This window comes from Nelumbo lutea, chromosome 1 (genome assembly GCF_056320005.1).
Source record: "Nelumbo lutea isolate HS-2025 chromosome 1, American lotus-T2T, whole genome shotgun sequence".
NCBI lineage: Eukaryota > Viridiplantae > Streptophyta > Magnoliopsida > Proteales > Nelumbonaceae > Nelumbo > Nelumbo lutea.
Genome location: NC_142684.1, coordinates 93142334 through 93166596, shown reverse-complemented (window position 1 = coordinate 93166596; position 24263 = coordinate 93142334). Strand labels below are relative to the sequence as shown.

The 24263-nt window shown below is 36.9% G+C and overlaps 1 protein-coding gene across 1 annotated transcript; it reads left to right on the top strand.

Moving 5' to 3' along the window:
• Nucleotides 1–13777: 13777 nt before the first annotated feature.
• TRM11 (tRNA modification 11 protein) lies at nucleotides 13778–24011 on the top strand. Its single transcript, XM_088975743.1, has 6 exons — nucleotides 13778–14544; nucleotides 17410–17621; nucleotides 18157–18474; nucleotides 18610–18684; nucleotides 19300–19374; nucleotides 23046–24011. The coding sequence occupies exons 1-6, from the start codon at nucleotides 14331–14333 to the stop codon at nucleotides 23598–23600; spliced, it is 1449 nt and encodes a 482-aa protein (XP_088831869.1). The 5' UTR covers nucleotides 13778–14330; the 3' UTR covers nucleotides 23601–24011.
• The last annotated feature ends 252 nt before the right edge of the window (nucleotides 24012–24263 follow it).

Genomic DNA, 24263 nt, shown 5'->3' with positions numbered 1-24263 from the left:
GTAAATATATATACAAATGTATATATAAATATTTATGCATATATATGTAAATATGTATGCAAAATTTATGGACATATGTGTGTATGAATGTATAGTTGGGTCGGGCTTGAGTCGGGTTTAGGCTACCTAAGGGCTAGGCTTGGGCCTGACTCAAAAAATTAAAATGCCTGATTTATTAGGCCCGATGACCAAAAATCCAAGCCCAACCAGTGTAAAATTTTGGGTTGGGCCCACAAAGGTTGCACCCCTATTCCCAACCTAATCTAATCGAAGTTGCACCTCTAATTTTACTAATGTTGTTGACTTCACCAAACTTTTAAATACCTTATTAAGAAGTCAACATGTTGGATTTGGTATGGATTCATTGCTACCAAAACACAGAGAAACTTCAATTAAACTTATTTATCTATATCTATACTAGTATAAAAAGTACGAGTGAGGCTGTTACACAGTTTTGTATGCCCTTAATTTCAATCAAAATGATGTACTTTATGAGTTTATCGTAAATGAATAAAAGTGCATATTTGATTCATGTTCCCTTTGTATGTTTCTATGTAATACCCTTAAACTGGACACTTAATGAGACTCGTGTTAGTTTAGAATATTCACAGTCAATGGGTCGGTCTGGGGAGACCTATCCTGACAAAACTGACCCTGTGGCGCCACCAAGTCGATTGGGGTGGCTTGTCTCAGCCATCGGGGTGAGACCCTAGGCACATACAGTGTAGGATTAATTGAATCTTTGTACTGGGCCAGATTTTCAGTATTGCTCTAAACCTTGGAGATTGATGGGAAAACAAGAAAGTTACACCCGACCCCTAGACTCGATTATGATACTGCACTAGGTGTCGGATTGGGCTGTCTTTGATGTACCAATCAGTGAGATCCTTAACGGGGGTCAAAACCTGGGTATGTTGGGACAGTTTGAGAATTCATCTGAGTTGGTGATCATAGTGACAGGATCAGCCCCTTTGTCGGACAAAGGTAATGATCGGGGATGCACTCTCACTGATGGAAACCAAGACTGTCGGCAGCCGATTTCAATCATTGAGATTTGCTTTGTAAAATATATTTTATATGAGATATAAAAGTATATATATTATGGTTTCGAAATGATTTGCAAAAAGTTTTAATTCCTGGGATCCATATAATCAGAGAGTGCAACACTGTTCCTTGCAGCCGAGGGAGAGGTCCTCTCTTGTCGGGCAGTGTATGATCATTATGGGCTGAGAGGTTAAGTGTAAGATCATTGAGGATAATACCTGATGGGCTAATTTTGCATCTGCCCACAGTCCTTGAGTGTTACAAGGTGGCTTGGCCGAGGGACCACTTAGGGTAAGTGTTGGGCCCATAGAGCCCATCTGATGGGTTCCAGGGGGTGCATTGTCCATAACAGTGTATTTGGCCAGGCTTTGTAACAAAGGTTGGGCTGAACCCATGTGGCTGATGTGTAGATCAATGTTTGAGTCACACGCCATACAAGGAAGCTCAACTGGGTAGCAGTTTGGAAGGCTAAATGAATACATAACCTTAAATGGGCCTTAAGCCCATTTCGAACTGGGCTAATTTGATTAGTCACTTAAGGGGTGAATTTTGAGATGGATCAGTTGATAGGATTGGGCCCACACCCTATCCACTTAGAGAGTCCAAGATATAAATAAGATTTAGATCTATAAACTTTCTAATTAGATTAGGAGATGGTTGATCTAATCTGCAGATAAGATAAAGGTTATCCCTTATCTTAAAGGGACTTCTAATCCAGATATGATTTGGGTTAGCAACTCCTAATGGGATTAGGAGTTGATCCCTTTAAGTTTATAAAAGAAAGAGGGGGTGGCAGCCTTTACACATCACAAGCAAGCAATAAATAGTCTTGTCTTCAGAGCTGAAATCACAGAAGAGAGAATCTGCACCCTATAAATACTCTTTTGCCGCCTCCTTCCTACAGCCGCCGCCTACAGCAGTTCGATCTCCAGTTCTTGGGAGAAATCAAGATTGGATCTTGATACCAATATTTTGTAGAAAAGATTGGTGGGAGTTGTATTCACAAACCGTCCAGGTGATTCTTGAGAATGGTCAAGTTCTTTTGGAAAAACACTGCTAATTCTGTTCCACCCTACACTGCGCCATCTTCAGTGGGATCTAATTTTGGATTTTTCCTTGGGCATGAACACCTCCATTGGGAGATACTACTTCTCTGTATCAGGTATTATCTCTCCCTACTCATTTTGGTTCAAATCCGGTTCAGTTTATGGTTCAAGAATGATCATTGAAAATATGATTTTCTAAATAGGGAATTCGATTCCCAATTGAAGGGAGAAATTTTTTTTTTAAATTCGCCCCCTTAATCCGCAATCTTTGGGCATCCATGAAATGGATTTCCTATCCCTTCAGTGGTATTAGAGCCATGGTTCAAATCTTGAACCATTCTGTTTCAGATCTGAACCTACGCAAATAGGGAGAAGGCGTTCTACCCAATTTGCGTAGATATGGGTTTTGGGAAATTTGTTCCCAAAATTGATGGGCAAATAATATGAAATTAATTTATATAAATCTGATTATTATTTAGAAACTTCTATATGATTTTCTTGATTTATGGGCTGTTCGTACAAGAGGAGATCAAATTCTTGGTTTGCGTAGGGAGAACTGCAAGGTTTGTAGTTTCTTGAATTTATTTATTACATTTGGTCTGTAAATAATTTTTTTTTTATTTTTAGACTCAATGTATAGGCATTCGATCTGATGTAGTTATTAATAGAAATAGGATTTCTATTTATTTTTATTTTGGATCGAAGATGACAGCACAGAGAAGGAGATTTCGCAGATGGGACATTCGCTATCTGCGATTTGTAGTTTGAGAAACTACAAACTGTGATCTAACCTCTGTTTTGCAGGATGGAGTGTGTGAAAAACCCTAATTAACTGATTCTTGGTTTTCTTTTATCAGTTAATTAATTTCAGATTATTTTCTTGAATTAAAGATTTAATTAAAGATCAAACCCTAAACCCATTCGAACCAAGATTGGTTCAAACTGTTTGGACCAAATCTAGGGTTTAATCAAGGCTGAAAGTCAGCCCTAATTTTCCCACTAATGGGCCTGATGATTGATATTTAATTAAATGGTTAATTCGGCCCAACCTGTAAAGGCCCAGTTTTAAATAGTTAAAACTATTAAAAGCCCAGTTCAAAGGATAAAGCTATATGGGCCGAACTGGGTAACCCTAATTCACCCCATATACTTAGATAATATTAATGGTTAATATTATGGATTTTCAACGGGCTTCCAATGGGCCTTACAGATAATTAATTGATTGGATCAATTTATCCCTGCATGAGATGTGTGATGTGCTCCGTACATGGGCCATAAGTGCTTGGTCCATGCTCATTCGATAGTGGCTCTTGCGCACTCCATGGCTGAATGCACATCATTGCCATGGTGTCCCTTTTGGTCATTGGATGACCTCCCTTAGTGGTGGGCCCCACACCTCATCAAGAGGTTACGTGTGGAACCCTAGCTAATTTAAGGCCCACCAAAATCTGGCTTTATGAATGTCAGTGGGAGCCACTTTGGTTTGACCTAAATCAAACTAGGGCGTAATTAACTGTTCCCTCTAGCTAATATGAGTGCACGTGATAGAGAGATTCATATGATGAACTCTCTAAAGGCCTTCCATCATTAGCTTGAGGATGAGTCCTTCAGCAATGAGGAAACACACCAGAAAATGAGTTATCCATTTGCTGTTGGGTTTGTCTAAGTGTTTCATAAGATGATAGGGGCGTCATAGACCGATGTGGGAGGGGCTTCACCAGAAAATGGGAACTCTCTCACGGTACCTTGGCATTCACGAATAAGATGGGTAAGCACTCACTAGACAGAAAGGTTTACCTGAAAACGGCTCTGAACCTTGTCTAATAGAGTTCAAAGGGAAAACTCATATGATGAGTGGATATGATTCTTCACAGAAAGGTGGTGGGGTTATGCAGCTGAAACAGTTGACTCAATGCACCCTATGTGATTTCCCACATTTCTAGAGACAACCCGTAGTCTCCGTCACTGAGAAAGGAGGGAAATCTCAGAGATGAATAAATGGAAATGGATCATAGATTAAAATCCATATCTATGAAATGAACATGAATCAAATTAGATTGTGGACTGATGTTTGTTCTTTTATCAGAAAATGGCAAATGAATCATTTGCAAAGCTTCTTGACGACAACAAGCTTAAGGGCCCAAACTATGCCGACTGGTACATGAACCTTATGCTGGTCCTAGCTTCTGAAAATCTGGAGAAAGTGGCAAAGAATCCTACCCCGGAGCGTCCGGGTGACAGGGCTTCTGAGGCCCAAAAGAGAGAGACTATCAGGAATGGGAGGAGAAAAACTCCCTTGCCCGGTGTTACATCATTGCCTCCTTGAACAACCCAATACAGAGGCAGTTCGATCAGATCGAAGTTGCCAAGAACATATTGGACAGTCTGAGGATGATGTATGAAGAGTAGAACCGTTCTACTCGACAAAAGGTCTTGAAACAGTTCATGACCACACAAATGTCCAAGGGCCAACAAGTTCAATAAAGTCTGGACTCTGGTAGATCCGCCCTCCGGGGTAAAAGCAATCGGTTGCAAATGGATTTACAAGAGGAAGAAGGGCCCCGATGGTAAGGTTGAGACCTTCAAAGCTCTTCTAGTGGCGAAAGGGTACACTCAGAAAGAGGGCATCGATTATGAGGAAACCTTTTCGCCTGTGGCCATGCTTAAATCCATTAGGATCCTGTTAGCTGTAGTAGCATACCATGATTATGAGATTTGGCAAATGGATGTCAAAACTGCTTTCCTGAGTGGAGATCTTATTGAAGATATCTATATGCAGCAGCCGCAAGGATTCATTACTGCAGGTCAGGAAAACATGGTATGTAAATTCAATAGATCCATTTATGGACTTAAGCAAGTTTCTAGAAGTTGGAACATCCGTTTTGACTCTGCTGTCAAATCGTTTGACTTCGAGCAGAATCCGAATGAACCCTGTGTTTACAGGAAGTACAGTGGAGATAAGGTTACCTTCTTGGTTTTGTATGTAAATAACATTCTACTCATTGGGAATGATGTAGGAATGTTAACTACGGTGAAAGTATGGCTTTCACAGCAATTCTCCATGAAAGATCTTGGAGAAGCCTCCTGTATACTAGGTCTTCGACTCTATAGAGATAGGTCGAAGCAGATAATAGGATTATCTTAATCTGCCTACATTGACAAAGTAGTCAAAAGATACAGCATGGAAAACTCCAAGAAAGGAAATGTTCCTTTTATGCACGGAGTCACTCTCTCCAAGAGGATGTCTCCCAAGACTTCTGAAGAGATTGATGGCATGAAAGACGTTCCCTATGCCTCTGCCATAGAGAGCATCATGTATGCCTTGCTGTGCATTCATCTTGACATTGCTCAGGCAGTGAGTGTAGTAAGCAGATTTCAGGCCAACCTAGGGCAGGAGCACTGGACTGCTGTGAAAAACATACTTAAGTACCTTCGAAGGACAAAAGAGTATTGTCTAATATTCGGTGGTAACTCACTACAAATCCAAGGGTATACAGATGCCGATTTCCCGTCCGATCCAGATGATAGAAAGTCTACATCTGGGTATGTTTTCACGATAGGATCGTGTGCTGTTTCCTGAATGTCAGCAAACAGGGGTCCTAAGTAGCAAATTAAAAGTCCACAACCGAAGCCGAACACATTGCCGTAAGTGAGGCTGCCTTATGAATGAAAGTGTTCATTCCTGAATTTGGAATTCAGGACATCACCCATTCCACTGTTGTGTGACAACAGGAGGTTGATGTTGAGAGGTAGCAACAGCGAAGAATGTGGGAGACCCATTGATTAAGCCACTATCACAGAAAGTGTTTGAGAAACACATGGAAAGCATGGAACTCCGGCTAGTACCTGATTGAAACTAAGTGCAAGTGAGAGCTGTTAGACAGTTTTGTATGCCCTTAACTTCAATCAAAATGATGTACTTTATGAGTTTATTGTAAATGAATAAGAGTGCATATTTGATTCATGTTCCCTTTGTATGTTTCTGTTTAATACCCTTAAACTGGACACTTAATGAGACTCGTGTTAGTTTAGAATGTTCACAGCCAATGGGTCGGTCTGGGGAGACCTATCCTGACAAGGTTGACACTGTGGCACCACCAAGTCGGTTGGGGTGGTTTGTCTCAGCCACCGGGGTGAGACCCTAGGCACATACAGTGTAGGATTAATTGAATCTTTGAACTGGACCAAATTTCCCGTATTGCCCTGGACCTTGGAGATTGATGGGAAAAACTAAAAAGTTACACCCGACCCCTAGACTCGATTATGATATTGCACTAGGTGTCGGATTGGGCTGTCTTTGATGTACCAATTAGTGAGATCCTTAGCGGGGGTCAAAACCTAGGTATGTTGGGACAGTTTGAGAATTCATCTGAGTGGGTGATCATAGTGATAGGATCAGCCCCTTTGTCGGACAAAGGTAATGATCATGGATGCACTCTCACTGATGGAAACCAAGACTGCCGGCAGCCGATTTCAATCGTTGAGATTTGCTTTGCAAAATATATTTTATATGAGATATAAAAGTATATATATTATGGTTTCGAAATGATTTGCAAAAGGTTTTAATTCCCATGATCCATATAAGTAGAAAGTGCAACATTGTTCTTTGCAGCCGAGGGAGAGGTCCTCTCTTTTCGGGCAGTGTATGATCATTATGGGCTGAGAGGTTAAGTGTAAGACCATTGAGGATAATACCTGATGGAATAATCTTGCATCTGCCCACAGTCCTTGAGTGTTACAAGGTGGCTTGGTCGAGGGACCACTTAGGGTAAGTGTTGGGCCCATAGAGCCCATCTGATGGGTTTCAGGGGGTGCATTATCCATAACAGTGTATTCGACTAGGCCTTGTTACAAAGGCTGGGCTGAACTCATGTGGCTGATGTGTAGATCAATGTTTGGGTCCCACGCCATACAAGGAAGCCCAACTGGGCAGCAGTTTGGAAGGCTAATGGAATACATAACCTTAAATGGGCCTTAAGCCCATTTCGAACTGGGCTAATTTTATTAGTCACTTAAGGGGCGAATTCTGAGATGGATCAGCTGATAGGATTGGGCCCACACTCTATCCACTTAGAGAGTCCAAGATATAAATAAGATTTAGATCTAAAAACTTTCTAATTAGATTAGGAGATGGCTGATCTAATCTGCAAATAAGATAAGGGTTATCCCTTATCTTAAAGGGACTTCTAATCCAGATATGCTTTGGGTTAGCAACTCCTAATGGGATTAGGAGTTGATCCCTTTAAGTTTATAAAAGGAAGAGGGGGTGGCAGCCTTTACACATCACAAGCAAGCAATAAATAGTCTTGTTTTCAGAGCTGAAATCACTGAAGAGAGAATCTGCACCCTGCAAATACTCTCTTGCCACCTCCTTCCTGCAGCCGCCGCTTATAGCAGTTTGATCTCCAGTTCTTGGGAGAAATCAAGGTTGGATCTTGATACCAATCTTTTGGAGAAAAGATTGGTGGGAATTGTATTCACAAGCCATCTAGGTGATTTTTGAGAAGGTTCAAATTCTTTTGGAAGAACACTGTTGATTCCGCTCCACCCTGCATTGCGCCATCTTCAGTGGGAGCAGATTTTAGATCCTTTTTTGGGCGTGAACACCTCCATTGAGAGATACTACTTCTCTGTATCAGGTATTATCTCTCCCTACTCCTTTTGGTTCAGATCTGGTTCAGTTTATGGTTCAAGAATGATCCTTGAAAATATGATTTTTTAAATAGGGAATTCAATTCCCAATTGAAGGGAGAGAAAAATTTTTGAAATTCGCCCCCTTAATCCACAATCTTTGGGCGTCCATGAGATGGATTTCCTATCCCTTCAGGTGTGGATGCCCATAATGTATTTAGTCTATCTCTAATTATGAGGGTTGAAAATGTAATTCAACAATGCTTTTCACCTCATTTTATCCCCTCTCGTTAAGTCTTATATTTAAAGTATTAACTCCCATTCTCACTTATTAAATCTTATATTTAAGTTCTTTTTTCACTAATAAATGATAGTAATTAGATCCATGTCCAATAATTTTAACAATATCAATCCATATATTTTAAAACATATTGAAAAACAAAACACTTTTTATCCAAGTAATGACTAAGCAATTCAACCATTAGTATCAAATTGGTCAACCCATGAAGTCATAGTCAAATAATAAATTTTTTAGATAAATATATATTTATATATACATAGAAAATTATATTTAAAAATATATAAAAATTAGACACATTTATGATATTTTCATTAATCAAATTCAAAAAAGTGTAATAAGCAAAAATTATTTTTAATGATGATGAAAATTAAATACATAATATAAAACTAACAAAAAATTAAATTATTTTCATATTTAGCAGAGATCAATAGTTCAACTTTTGGGTCAAATGTGTCAACCTTTAATGTCATAATTAAATAATAAAAATTAATAAAATATAAAAAGCTTAAAAATGAAAAAATTAATTTTACAAAAAACATTGGACACATGTATAATATCATACATTTATTATATTAAAAAAATAAGTGTATAACTGCATATGACAAAATTGGACACATGTGAAACTTTCTTTTGACTAAAATACCAATTTTTTTAAATTTAATCCCTATTTAGTTGTAAGGTTTAAAATATAATTTGAATTACTACTTTTCACCTCATTGAATTCCCTCTCTTTAAATTTTATATTTTTTAATAAATAAACAAAAAAATATACACTAAAAAGATAAAATATTACAAAAATAAGAGTCCAGCCAAACAAGTAAGCTTGTCAAGGATACACAAAACTTTGCAGCTCAATATGAAGTGTTTACATAATTGGATTGGGATTTTGTAATTTGCATCCAATTAATAATAAGAAGAAAAATATAAAATAATATATATATATATATATATATATATATATATATATATGAATTTTATAAAAAAAAAATTGAATACATTATTACCATCATTATCTGACCCTAATTCGATAGGTTAGAATAGTGTGGATTTACCACTTAACCCAACCTACTAACTTTCCTAACCTCAAGAGGGAGTGTTTCCCACACCCATGTGAGAGACATGCAAAATCTTATTATTCCATAATTCATTTATGTTATGTATATGTCTCTTAATGCATTCAAAATAGTCGCGTGATGACTGTTTTGCAAATGATTGTAATTAGCACCCCATGCCCCAACCATGAGGATCTACCCGAAATTGTATATGAGCATGAGGGACAATAAATCCTAGGACTTGTGCATTAAATCTATGGTTATGATCAACTTACATCTTTGCAACTACATACATAGAAGATCAAAATCTGTTTTATTGTCGTAATCACCTAGATGATCAAACTCAAGGTTTAGATAGTGGCATACTAACCGGGTCATTGTATATCATGTATAACTCTAAAGCTGCATTTGGAATTCCTTATTTTAAGGATTTACAATCTCTCTTTTTCAATTAAAAACTCATTGTTCATAGGGGCATTTCAACTACAAAATTAAAAGGAGACAAGTCCTTTTGAAGGAACCCAAATGTAGCCTAAAATTGGGATGTCCCAAATTACCCTCTCATTTGAATGTGCTGATTTTCTGTTCAACTATTGTTTAATGTTGGACCTATCATGGTGGGTCTCAATGTTCTTACCTTGGACATATAGAAGCTTATATAGGAGGGCACATATAGAAGCTTATATAGCATGCTAGAGTAGAAACCAAATGTTACAATTTCTACTCTTTTTTAAAGTTAATTTTCTCATCATCTAAAAAACCTTTCTTTCTTCCATTCTTATTTTATTTCTTTTGTTGGGTCATTTGGGAACATTTGAAGGACAATCACTAAGACTAAGATGAATTAGTAGTGTGAAGGAAGGATACAAGATATGGAATGGCCTAAAAAATATTTCTAGAATTTTCTAAGGATAAAATTTACCCCTCTATATTTAAATTTATTGATAAAAATGAGGGCAAATAGGGTAATCGGTTCTTGATATTAAATGATTTTAAGAGAGGTAATTTTAAGATATTCATTGCTTTCAATTCTCTCTCATTAAATCCAACATTTAAGTTATTAACTTGCTTTCATGTTCATTGAATTATACATTTAAGTCATTTTTATTTCTTCTCATCATTAAGTTCTATTAATTAAATTCATACTTAATAAATTAATAATTCCAATAACATAAAATCTTATACTTTTAATAAGTTTACCTAGCAAAAATAGTGTTTTCATCTAGGTGATGGTAAGAAATTAAACCATTTTGGGTCAAATGGGTCAATCCATGTTGCCACGATTAAATAATAAAATAAAAAAAAATATATAAGATGAAAAAATAGAAACTAAAAAAATTGGGAACATTTTTAATATACATATTAAACAATAATAAGTATGATAAATAAGAAATGTTTTTATCAATGATGGAAATAGAATGTAAGATTTAAAATCAATTGGAAATAAAAATATTTTCCTGTTCTCTCAATTAAATCCTATATTTAAGATATATTTTTCACATCATTAAATTCTTGTAATTAAATACATAATATTTATTTTAATAGTATAAAATAAATATTTAGAAAAGTAATTTGAAAACAAAATCATTTTCTTCCCTCCTGGTGGTGGGCAAACAATTCGACCATTTGGGGTCAAATGGATTAATAAATAATGTTATAATTAAATAAAAAAAATTAAAATAAATAAATATGAAATGTAAGAAGTATTTTTATTAATGATGAAAATGGAATGCCAAATTTGAAATCTACCTATAAATGAAATGATGTCATAATCAAATAATAAAATTTTTAATAATAGAAAATACAAAGAGTCACAAAAATAAAAATAAAAAAAGAAAAATTTGGACACATATCTAATGTTATATATTTATAAAAAATAAAATATTGGGTATATCTCTAATATTATGCATTCATTATATTGAACAAAAATAAGTTTTATACATAAGAAATAATTTTATCAATGATAGAAATGTATTGAGTCAAGTGATACCATAGGCAAACAAAAATTAAGTGTACTAAGTAAAAAACATTTTATATAATGTAAATGAAATATATAATTTAAAGGGGAATTTATAGTTAAAGTCGATTGTACATTTAAAATTAGGTTGTAGGTTGGTACAAAAACCAACAAAACTCTAACAATTGTTACTACATTTCAAATTATAAAAACCCCAACCATGTTATTAGAGGCTTATGTGGTTGTTTCCAACATGAGACTCTTAGTCCATGTTGGACATAGCAAAAAGCCTATACTGAAAATAGGTTTTCAGTTTCTCTCCCACTCCTTTTGTATTTAGATCTCCCTCCCTTCTCCCTCACTCTCATAGTCATCTCTTGTTATCTCGCTCCCTTTGTCTCTCCAAATCTTCTAGGTTTGGTCTATAGCCAAATCAAAACTTCTCTCTCTTTCTCTCTCTATCATTCTTCCTCAATCTCTCTTATTTTTCTCCCTCACTCTCCCTCTTGGTTAATATCTCATTCACCCTCAATCTCTATTATTCTCTAGTTGGTGTAAATTCCATAACCAAGAGTTTCTTGTGAATGTTTATCAAATAAGTATATTGATTTTTTTAACCATACGAAGTATATCTCATGTTCTTTTATACAATCTAATTAATACCATATGAGTATATAAGAAAATAAAAAAAGAATGAGAGAGGGAGTGGGAGAGAAATTGAAAGAGAATGTTAGAAATTAAGGGAGAATGAGAGATTGACTAAGAAAGAGATTGAGAGAGATTGAGGGAGAACGATAAGTAGAGATAGAATGAGGGAATTGATATAGAGAACGATAAGTACAAAACTAAAAACCATTTTTATTTATTTTCAAATCACTTAGTCGTTGAGTAGATAAAGATGACTGCAAGAGTGAGAGAGTGAGTGAGTGAGAGTGAAAGTGAGAGAGAGAAAAACTAAAGCCCCCTTTTTTTATTTTCCAATCACCCATCATTAAAGGGCAATTTTGGTATAAGTCTCCGATGACATGGCGAGGGTTTTTATAATTTGAAATATAGAGTCGATTGTTAGAGTTTTGTTGGTTTATGTGCCAACTTGTAGCCTAATTTTAAATGTAAAGTCGGCTCCAACTACAATTTTCCTTAATTTAAAACTAATCATCCAACTTTTCGAAGAAACCCATGATGCCATAAATTGAATAATAAATATTTAAGAGAAGATAGAAACACCAAAAATGAAAATTTATGGATTTTTGTCGAAAACAATTGAGAACATTTCTGATGTTATATATTCATTTTATGAAATAAAAATGCAATGCAAAATTTAATAGTAATAATAATAATTGTTATTTACTATAAGCATTTAAGTTTATTTTTAATCATATTGTTACTTTTGTTAATTTTCAATTTCTATCTTAACTATAGTATACTTAAAATTCAAGTAATTAATATAAAGAAAAATTTCTCATGTACAATGCAACACATGTGCTTAATTGTTAGTTGTAATCAAATATAAATGCTGATGTATAGTTATTGTGTCTACGGGTAAAGCTGATTTGAATGCTGTGTTTATATTAAATTTCCCATATATTCAAGGTTCATATAAGTAATTTTTAATTGATTTTTTTCATAAAATTAATATCAAAAGCATTTGTAGCACTTCATTATATTATTACTGTGTAATAATTTGATCATTTTTAGTTTAATTTATTTATTACTCCAATTCAAATTGAATCTGAATCCCAACTAAATCCAATTGATAAGATCACATTTTGAATTGGAATATAAAAATCAAATTTGCAATCCGATCCATTTGCAGTCATAAAGATGATAATGCTCCCTCATCATCCTCACCAAATATGTTGATGCTTAAGGGCTCATTTGATTGCAGTCAGAATTGGAATCGTCTATTCCCAATCTCTTTTTGGCCAGGAATTAGAATGGGAATTGAAATCAGCTGAAATGAGATTTAATTCTCAAAGGATGGAGAGAAAAATATCCATTGCCTAAAACGAGGGAATATGGAATATCATTTCACACGAAATGGGAGTAGAATTCGGATTTCATCCAATCAAATTGATGAGGGCAGATTTGGCCCTCCAATGATATTGTGACATGTGGCATCTCAGAACAGTTGGGCTACACCCCGACACCACGTTGGCGATCTCATTTACAACTTGGGCACCTCGGTAAGGTGGCTAGGAACATCTTGTTTAGGGCCGACCTGTGGTACCTCGTTGTTATTGGTCCAAGTGACCTTGGCGCGAGAAGTGACCTTCCTTGAGGACTTGTCGACTCGATTGAGGTGTAGGTGGCGACCTGCGAGACGTGCTCATTGACCTCCTCCATTTGTGAATCCTATCACTCCCAAGTCTTTCGGAAGTTAGCTCTTACATCAAATGTTTCGGAGGCATAAAGCCTAGTCTACGTGTGCCACTACCTCCGAAGACTTTGGCTTGACTAGCCACAACCTCCCAGAGATCTCGGACATCGTGCATGAAGCCCATGCCAAACAATGCCTATATATTGGCCACAACCTCATAAGGTACATGCGCAATTTAATTCTCGCATCTCTCTATCTCTCTTACTTTTAGCTCTCTCAAAAATCTCCAATTTGTTGACTTAAACATCGGAATAACCACCCCAGATAAAGAAACCTAGGCACTTTAATATTACTTCACTACGGGTCTCCCAGAAAATTACACAATTCTCTGTTATATAGCTCAACATCCAAACTATCTTCTAGCTCGTCCTTACTCAGCTCAACATTTGAGTCACCTTCTAGTGAGGAATTCTCTAGCTTAACTTCTGAGTCATTAATTAGTAGGGAACTGCTAAATCGTGATCACAAACAATTGGAATCGGAGTGGTTATGATTACAGAACAATTCCCGTGAATCAAACAGGCACAGCCCTAATGTGCCTGGCTGGCTTATGACCAAAGCATCCTTTCGAAAGACCGTCTAATCAGCACAACTCTTCTTTGACCATTTCCCCAAATGTCAAAATCCTGATCCAATTGAAGGAGGATCAAATTGGGGCCAAATCTTGGGCAGAGCGTCCACGTTACCCTGTCACAATCCACTACTGCGCCCAAACTGACTATAACGTTCTCCAACGAGCGCCAAAACGACTAGACTTACAAGGGTTTTGGGTTTTTATCCCTCTTCTTCCCCGTCACCACTGCACCGCCGGTTCCGCCGCCGCCAGCGTTGGCACCTTCATCACTACCACCATTAATTTCAAGCGAGAAAACGGAAGAGAGAGAGAGAGAGAGTTTTGTCTGTGAGCAGAAAATTTAAGATGTGGTATCTGTGCGTGTTCTACCACAGGTTGTTGGATTACAGGAGACCTGAAGTTGAAGCTCTAGCAGAGCTTTTTGGTGCCTTTGGAGAAGACAATGAAATCAGTCACCGGTCTTTGGAATGGAAGCTTCCTGAGAGCCACCACCCTGATTCTCCTTTCCATTTCGTCAATCTACCTTCCGAGGACATTGTGAGAAGCATCGCCAATCGAAGTGAGCTTCTCTTATTCTTATTCATTTGTCTATGTATTTGCAATTCATGAGTTCTAGTTTTTTTTTCTGATTGTCTTCTAAACCAGATGGTAAACTTGTTTAGGAGGAATGATATTCTAAACGGAAATTGGAAATGCCATAAACGCAATTTTCGAGAAACTTGTGTTTGAATGGGAAACGAGTTTCTGGTCATTTTGAGAATCAGTTTACGCTAGAATTCTTAATATCATTTAGATCTACTATATCTCGATAAGTAGAAATCTCCTACTCTCACATGGAAGTTTAACTGTTTTCCTAACCCGTTAACAAACTTGTAAATAAAAGCAATATAAGATTTTTTTTTGAGAGAAAAAAAGCAATATAAGAATAAAAGCCTAGAAATTTTTACAGACATGTATTTTATGCTCTAAAAAACTGTTTGCCTAGTTGATTAGCGTAAGCTCTTCTCTCAATGAGGGTTAGACGTCTGATAATAATGATGTATATTATGACATTTAATGTAAATGAATAAAGTATATATTTGATTCATCTTATTGTGGTGTGTTTTTATGTAATACCCTTAAACTGGACATATATGAGACTCGTGTTAGTTTAGAATCTTCACAGCCGTTAGATAGATCTGAGGAGATTTATCTTGTCAAGGCTGACATTGATGTTGGTTGGGGTGGTTTGTCTCAGCTGCTAGGGTGAGACCTGAGATAAATGCAGTGTGGGTTTTTCTTGAAACCCTGAACCGGACTAGAATTCCAGTATTACCCTAGACCTTAGAGATAGATGGGTAAAACTGGAATGTTACACTTGACCCCTAAACTCGATTATTATACTGCACTAGGTGTCGGATTTGGCTGTCTTTGATATGTCAATTAGTGAGATCCTTAGAGGGGTCCAAACCTAGGTATGTTGGGACAGTCCGAGAATTCATCTTAATGGGTGATCATAGTGACAAGACCAGCCCCTTTGTCGGACAAAGTGAATGATCGGGGATGCACTCTCTCTAATGGAAACCAAAACTGCCGGCAGTTGATTTCAACCGTTGAAAATTGTTTTGCAAAATATATTTATATAGAGATGTACATATATATATTATGGTTTCAAAATGTTTGAAAAATGTTTTAATTCCCGGGATCCATGTGAGTAGAGAGTGCAACACTGTACCTTGCAGTCGAGGGAAATGTCTTCTCTTGTTGGACAGTATTTGATCATTATGGGCTGAGAGGTTAAGTGTAAGACCATTGAGGGTGATACCTGATGGGCTAATCTTGCATCTGCCTATAGTCCTTGGGTTTTTATAAGGTGGTTTGATCCAATGACCATTTAGTGTAAATGTTGGGCCTATTAAGAGCCCATAGTGATGGGCTCAGGGGTTCACTGTCTCCTACAATGAATTCAGCCAGACCTTGTCAAAGAGGCTGGGCTGAACCCATGTGGCTGATGTGTAGATCAATGTTTGAATCCCATGCCATACAAGGATATCCAATTGGACAACAGTTTAGAGGATAAGTGAGCACATAGACTTAAATGGGCCTAAAGCCCAATTCGAATTGGCTTAATGAGATTAATTAAAGAGGGGCAGTTTTGGGATTTAGATTAGCGGATAGGACAAGGAATTATCCTTATCCACTCAAAGAGTCCAGATCCAAATAGAGATTTGGATCAAGAAACTCCTAATTAGATTAGGAGGGTTGATCTTTATCTGTAGATAAGATAGGGGATTATCCATATCTCTTAAAGAGAGTCCAGATCCAAATACAAGATTTGTTTTAGGAAACTCCTAATGGGATTAGGAGAACTTCTCTTTAATGCTATAAATAGAGGAGAAGGGCGAACCCCAAATCATCTTTCAACTTACTGATTCAAGAGAGAAGACAACATATAGTTGGACTGACGCCATCTTCTACTCTTGCCTTCTCCCACTATTGCCACCATTACCAGTTCGATCTCCACCTGTAAGAGCGATCAAGAAGAGTTCTTGATATTATCTTTTGGAATAAAGATAATCAAAAGTCGTGCTCACGTGCCTTTCATCGAGTTCCTGCTGAAGAACCACCCAACTGATTCTGCTCCACCCTACGTTGTGCCATCTTTAGTGGGAACAGTTTTTTGTATTCTCCTTGGGCGTGAACACCTTCGTTAGGGGGTTACTATTACTTCGTATCAGGTATATCCCTCTCCTACCTTTTGGTTTCAGATTTTGTTCGGTTTGGGTTCAAGATTGATCATTGAAAATGCAGTTTTCTAAAATAGGGAATGTGATTCCCACATGGGAGAGAGAGAAATTTTTGAAAATTCGCCCAACCTACCTGCAAGGTTCGGCTATCCATATGATGGATCTCTCATCCCTTCATAATAGTCCAACAGAATATTGCCTACGTTATCTGTGAGCACATTAGTTTCCCTCGGGGGACCTGGTTTACCAATGTTACACCCATCAAAATTTATCTTGATTTTCCCTCCATTAGGAGGCACCTAGGGTCAAGTTCTATTATCTATCCAGATGGAAGCAGATCACTTGGATGATAATGGATCATACATAGGTTGATTTTGTAAACATTTTCTACCAAAGTAAAATAATTTGGAAGATCCATTCCATTACTATATGTTGGTTCTAGAAGAACTCAGTAATCAAATATTTAGACTCTTGGATCATAAACAAACTTTGATCTTGTTTTACTTTCTAAGATTAAAAGAGTCAGAGACTCACTAATGGATATGCATTTGCATTTTTCTTAGGCAGCTGAGGAACTGGGGGTGGGGGTAGATGAATAAAAAATAGGGTAATATTTAGATAAATGGACTTGTTGGTACATCCAAGCAATTTTCCCTAGATAAATGGAAATAATCTAAATCCCTGTTTACAACTAACAGGTATATTAGTGAAGGGAATCTATGAACTTTGGGGACAAGGCAATAGTTATGAAGAATTGGAAGAGGCAATAAAAGGCTATCCAGATGAGCGCAAGCTGCCATACTTGGCATCAGAAAGCACATTTAAGATAATTGTCGACAGCTTTGGCAAGGTGATGACCTTTCAAGAGCAAAACAAACGTATTCAAGGGCTTACTTATATACCATTCAAGGTTCGTTTTTTTTTGTGATTAACTGCTTATACATGCATATCTCAACACCATTCTAGAAACTTCATTATGTTATAGCTGCTAATTGCATTTGGTATATTATAATAGGCACTTTTCAAATGAACCTTAGTTATAGTGGATTTCTTTTAGGGGCTATTTGATAGCAGATGAAATGGCTGAAGTGAATGATTTAACTATCTTGTCTTTTAGAAACTAAGTTATTAAGGGGCTTGTGAGCTATTTAATGACTGAAGTTGAGTTGAATGCCATACCCTCAAATATTTTATTCACTAAAAGACAAAACAATGCCACTTCAGTCTGTTATCAATGGCCCCTGAGATCTAAGAATATAAAGTTCATAAAGTTGTTGTTTTCTTGATGCTTTGGTTTTCACAATGAGATTGCACCTGGGCTATGATGCATAAGCTTGGTATCTCTTTGCAAATCAAATGACTCCAACTTGAAAGACTGCAAAGTGTGATGCCTCCATGGTTTTGTCTCACATCTTAGTCCTGCTCCTGAAAATGAGTATTTGCAGGGTAAAGTTAATCTACGAAATCCAGATCACAAATTCTGGCTGATAGAAACTGACGACTATGGATCTAATAATGGGCTTCCACCAGTTGTCCAGAGGAGGATCTATTTTGGTCGAGAGGTTGGAGCTGCAGATAGGAAGCTTTTGCCAACCTACCAACTAAAAAGCCGCAATTACTTAGGTCCTACTGCTATGGACGCAGAAATGGCTTTTCTTATGGCCAACCAAGGCTTGGCCATGCCAGGGAAACTTGTTTATGATCCTTTTGTTGGCACTGGCAGTATTCTTATTGCTGCTGCACACTTTGGAGCGATGACAATGGTCTGTACTTTGATCTTCTTGTCAATATTTTTTAAATGATTCCCTTATCTGTGGTGTAGACTTTTTCCTAGGAACTTCTGTGAACTATTGTATCTCAGTTCTCTTTAACTGGGTTCAGTTTTCCATCATTTGCAGGGTGCTGATATTGACATAAGAGTGGTACGTGATGGGCGAGGCCCTGACTGTAATGTTTGGAGCAATTTTAAGCAGGTAACTTCTGGATCTAGATTTTTGTTCATGCATGAATATGGACAACTATTTAATAGTGGTGCAAGTCGGGGCAAGTTGGGCTTGATTTAAGGTTATCCTAAGCCCCAATGTTGTTGTAAGACTTGGACCAGACACAAATCTGGATCCTTGCTGGGTCATAGGTCAAACAGTTTGATCACAAGCATCATCATCATCATCTCTCTCTCTCTCTCTCTCTCTCTCTCTCTAATATATATATATATATATATATATATATATATATATATCTATATCTATATCTATATCTATATATATATGAACACGAATGCAAATGACAAGATGGATCAATGGTAACAAGTCAACATAAATTAACCAAAAGGTCATGAGTTCAAGTCTTCCCATTTGCGTTTTAAGATTTCCATCGATTTAGTAACCTGGGTGGGTTGTGGGAACTGGTTGGGATGTTCAAACCTGGCCAGTGTTCAACGGTTCTTTGCTACATATATTTTGGTGTTTTCTGTCATTTCCCTCTTGCTGGAAATTATTTTCCAATTAATTTATTTTTAATATCAGTTTTGTGGATGTTCTAATAAATTACTTGAAGGGAATAGTTACTCATGTTTTAATTTTTTGCAGTATGGCTTAGCAATGCCAATTTCACTGCTCAGGGCAGATAATAACCTTCCTCCCTGGCGTACAGGATTAAGAGAGGTAAGCTCCTATGCTCTTTGGTTGCTTATTTATATAACTTTTCATATTGTGGTTTTATCCTATGTCTGGTTTGCCGATGAATATGAATTTGACATTAACATTTCAAGTAGTGTCTGAAAGTTTTTATTGGTTGTAACTTCAGAGACATGTACATGCTTTTTACCTTGTAATATCAAATTTTCAGGATCCTACTTGTTCTAGTCATTGTTGGTGTCCTTTTTATACGTTGTGTTGCATCAAATTCTAACTAGTTTAGATCTATTTGGACAGTCCTCAACTAGTTTACTTGTGTTAGATTGTTGTCCAATATTTTCTAATCATCACATCAAATTAAACTAACCTAAAGTTGGTTGGACCAACTAACAGAAACATCAAAGGCATTTCCCTTTTTGGTAGTAACAAAAGGATGGATATCTTGATTTTGTATAGGCAGAGGTTGTTCTCTTACTGCTATAGATATTTTAAATCCATTCAAGCAGGAGCTAAAAGAACGGTTTAGCAATGGATAAATGTTGAGCAAAACGGAAAAAATGAAAATATTTATGTTAGGTTCATAAGATGTGTCTACATATGATCAGTGTAATGGAAGCCTACCATGTGCAGGCAAAAGAAAATTCCCTTTCCTTTTGTTTATATATTTGAAAATATTATTTTAAGCTGTTAGTCAAAGAGACATTGCCATACACAATAGGGTATAGGGGTCTCTATGAATGGAGCTGTACACATTTCCATTGCAAAGTGTCCCTACAGGATGAATGTTGGATAGATCAGTTTTTTAAAAGTGAGAAGTACTACTAAAGTGCAAGGGGTTCCTAAGGCCTGAGGCATGAGATGCAAACCGTGGCACACACCTGAATGAAGTGAAGTGCCACTTTGAAAAAGAAAAGCAAAGCTTAATGTATAATAATATTGCAAATCTAAACATTCAAAGAAATATGACATTTCAAAAAAAACTATTAGCTCAATTAGTTAGAGCATTGTGCTAAATAATTAGTGTTCCATGGATTCTCCCAGATGGATAAGTGTCTAAGTTGGGAGTTGGGACATGCATTGGATTCTGGCACTTCATTAATCCTTGAGGGACACTTCTAACATTTTCCCTTCTTTGACATAAATAAATAGCTAATGTACACAACTAATGCCATTTTCCTTTAAAATTTTAGTAGCAAACATAAATGTTTAGAGCTTTTACTACAAGTATATATTGTTAGAATTCAGACCCTTAATTTTCAATTCTTGGTAATGAAGTTTGGACTAATCTTTTTCCATGCATAAATGGTGAAACAAGGAATAAGGAGACTCCTTTTGAACCGAGACTATGTTTCCATGTGGAAGAATCCTGGGTTATTTACGGAATCTCACTAAATGTCAGGACAAACAATCCACTCCCTATATGTAACACTGACTTATGTACATATATTTTAACTTTAAACCCCTTAGTACTTGGCCAAATTAACCTTTCTTTGGGGATGCTCTTGGATTAGGATATTCAAGTTTTGGATGGCCTAAGAACTTCAAACAAGGTAGGGTATAGGTGGACGTGGACTGGTGGGTTGATAATATGGCTACCCAAAAGGTCCCCTATCCAATGGATGGTTTGGGTTGCTCACGTGATTCCTCCAAATAGCAGAAATCATAGGTGACGCCTAGGTGAGAAGGCACCCTTGGAGCACCTCACCCAATTGCCAAGCAGTTTTGTATAATGTGTAATAAAATACTTTTATATTGTTATTTGTTTTAGATTATAATTATAAAATAGACATTATTAAACAAAAATATTCATTTTTTGTGTTTATAAACTAATTTCTTTTTATTATTTTCTTATTTGTTAGGGTTTAATCAACACAAACATTGCTAACTGCTGTATTGAACCCTCAATGACTTCAAAGTCTGAACCAATTAGTATGGGAAGAACTTAAAATTTTGTTTAATATTTCTTCTTCCACATCATCATCATCATCTTCTTCTTCTTCTTCTTCCGCCTTTTCTTTTCTTCTTTTCCTATAACAAAAATAGGGGTTCAGCCCATATATCTTTTGAGTTTTCTTTTCTTTCTTCTTTTTCTTCTCATAAATATGTTGATTTTTTAAACTTAAACATGAAGTTTATAATTTTCTTATGAAAATTATGGATAGTTATTAAAGAAAGATGCTTATGAAACCTAGGGAACTACCCTAGGATATGTGGTTTTTACTTAAAAAAAATCCATCACCTAGGCGACTAGGCAACAAAACGTCCCCCTATCGCCTAGCCTCACGTTGGCGCCTTGAAAACTATGGAAGAAATAGGTGGGGTTGTCTAGTTGGGTTGATGGGTTCCCTAGTTGGCCAATTAGGAAATCCACATATACATGCTAATTCCTATAATTGACTTCCAGATGGAGGGATTGCCACCTTTTTTATAAGTAACAGGATGTATTTTATTAAAAGCCAAACTGCACACAAAACTATGCAGCTGGTTGATCCCAACAGGAACTTTGCCACAAGTAAAATAAAGCAAAAACTATTACAAATAACAACATCCAGATTGCATATTACATATTACAAGCTAGTCCTGGGCATCCCCAATCTAAACAGTCCTTAACAACCCCAGCCTTGGCCAAAGAATCAGCCAGCATGTTGACACTCCTAGGCACCCGCTTGAATGAGACATTCAAGGCAACACCTAGAGATTGAGCCAGTCTACTAGAGTTCTGAATTTCCATGGATATGACCTTGGATTGTCATCCATCTTCAGACCATTTGACAGTCAACGTCTACTTCCACGTTTCTCATTTCCTGCCTAGCCAACAACTTTAATCCTTGAACTAAAGCCAGAAGTTCAGCTTTTAAGGAATTTCCTCGACATACCGGACCTGAAAAACTTAGTATGATATTGCCAACATGATCTCTAATAAATCCCCCATACCCGAGGCCCCTGGGTTTACAAGGCCGCAGCTATCAAAGTTGAGTTTGAACACCTTTGTGTCAGGAGGGAACCATTCAACCATCCTTTGTTGTCACCACCTGCCGCTCCCTAAGCAAATCATTAATGGAAATACCTTGGAATTCCCCACATATCCCAACCCAACAGAGGGAACAAGATTCCGAGAAGCTCAACCAATCATTATGTTAATTTGGAATCTGTTTGGCACCCTTTGTCAGTTCTGCATATGGCTGCTGTTACTTGGGAGCCCTGATATGTTTAAAAACAAGATGCTAGTAAACAATTATAGATATTTAGGACCAACTATTGCCAGATGATGGGTCTACTGAAATGAAGAACAAATATGTATATCAATTGAAATAAGAGCATGATTCTACGAAGGCTAGGATAGCATCAACTAGGAAAGATTTCCATGTTCTCCGGCATGGAAGCATAAAGTTGTCAAGATAGTAGAAAAATATTTCTTTTATGATTGGGCAAGTGCTACTTTTGAGGGAAGATCTGCAATTCAGAAATGGGAGCGAATAGAAACATACATTTACAAGTTCTATAGATACATGCATGCTGAAGTTGAATTATTAATGTTGTATTGTTGTAGCTGCTGTATTTCTTACTGTTTTACATGTTTGCTTATTTGGTTATTTCTTCTTGTTGATGTTAAGATAATACTGTTTTTTTTTTTTTTCCCTTTTTTCTAGCTGCAAGTTAAGATGATACTATTTATGCTTAATGTTCTTCTTGACAAGGTTTTCGATGCTATAATCTGTGACCCTCCATACGGAGTTCGTGCTGGAGGACGTAAATCTGGTGGCCGGAAGCTACTAAAGGGTGCTGTGGGTCCGTATACTGTTCCTGATGACAAGAGGTCAGACCATATACCATCAACTGCCCCCTACAGCTTAGTTGAGTGCATGCATGATTTGTTGGACCTTGCTGCTCGGATGCTAGTTATGGGTGGGAGGCTTGTCTTCTTCTATCCTGTGCTAAGAGAAGATGGTTCCACTGATACCCATTACCCAGAGCACCCATGTTTCACCTTGATTGCTTCCTCCGAACAGATCCTTAGCCTACGCTACAGTAGGGTCTTACTGACAATGGTGAAGACAGGACCATATAGTGAAGAAGTTGCAGAATCAGCTAAGAAGAAGCATCTGGAGTTCAAGGAAAACCATCTGAAGTGGTTAGAAGATGGTAATCTTCGTTCTGCTGTATTCAGCCCTGCTGATACTCAAACTGGTTTTGCTGAGGATTCCCAGTTAAATAAAGAGTCAAAGCCAAAGTACAGAGGAAAATATGTATAGCTACATTTTTTTGACAGTCATTTTCACTGTTTAGCTGTCCAAGTCCGACAATTTTCGCGTTCTAATTTCCAACAACTGTAATAGATGGTCTTTTCTGTACGCAAATTTCTCACCACTTGGGACCACGGCAGAGCCTCAAATTGTGATTGTAGCAGAGAGCAGGATGAATAGTCTGACTGCTGAATTGCTGAGCCCCTAAGAGAAGGATTTGCATCGACCACTGATCATATCTACACTGCAGAACCCTTTTATCCATGCTCTTTGAACTTGTACGTCAGTCTCCTTTGTAGGAGACTTCCAGTTGACTTGAATCAAGAGGTCCAGAAGTTACTGAATATATGAACTCATGTAATAACTAGTTACATTTTTGAGGATAGTGTTTGCAATTTATGAAATGCATTAACATCCCAAGATTTTTTGTCCTCCTAGGCTGGAGATCAAACTAAGCAGTGATGAACTGATGTAATTTTATTACCAAAAAAATAAGAACTGATATGGTCATGTCAAGCTTAGGGTGACCGGGATCTTCGACACCCGCAACGCTAGTAGCCTGGTACTGGGTGGAGATAACTGCTTGAACTCGTACAAAAATTGGGTTAAACTTGAAAGCAATTAATCCTGCCTTGATTTGGTTAGGACGGCTTTGTTCTGCACTGCTGCCCT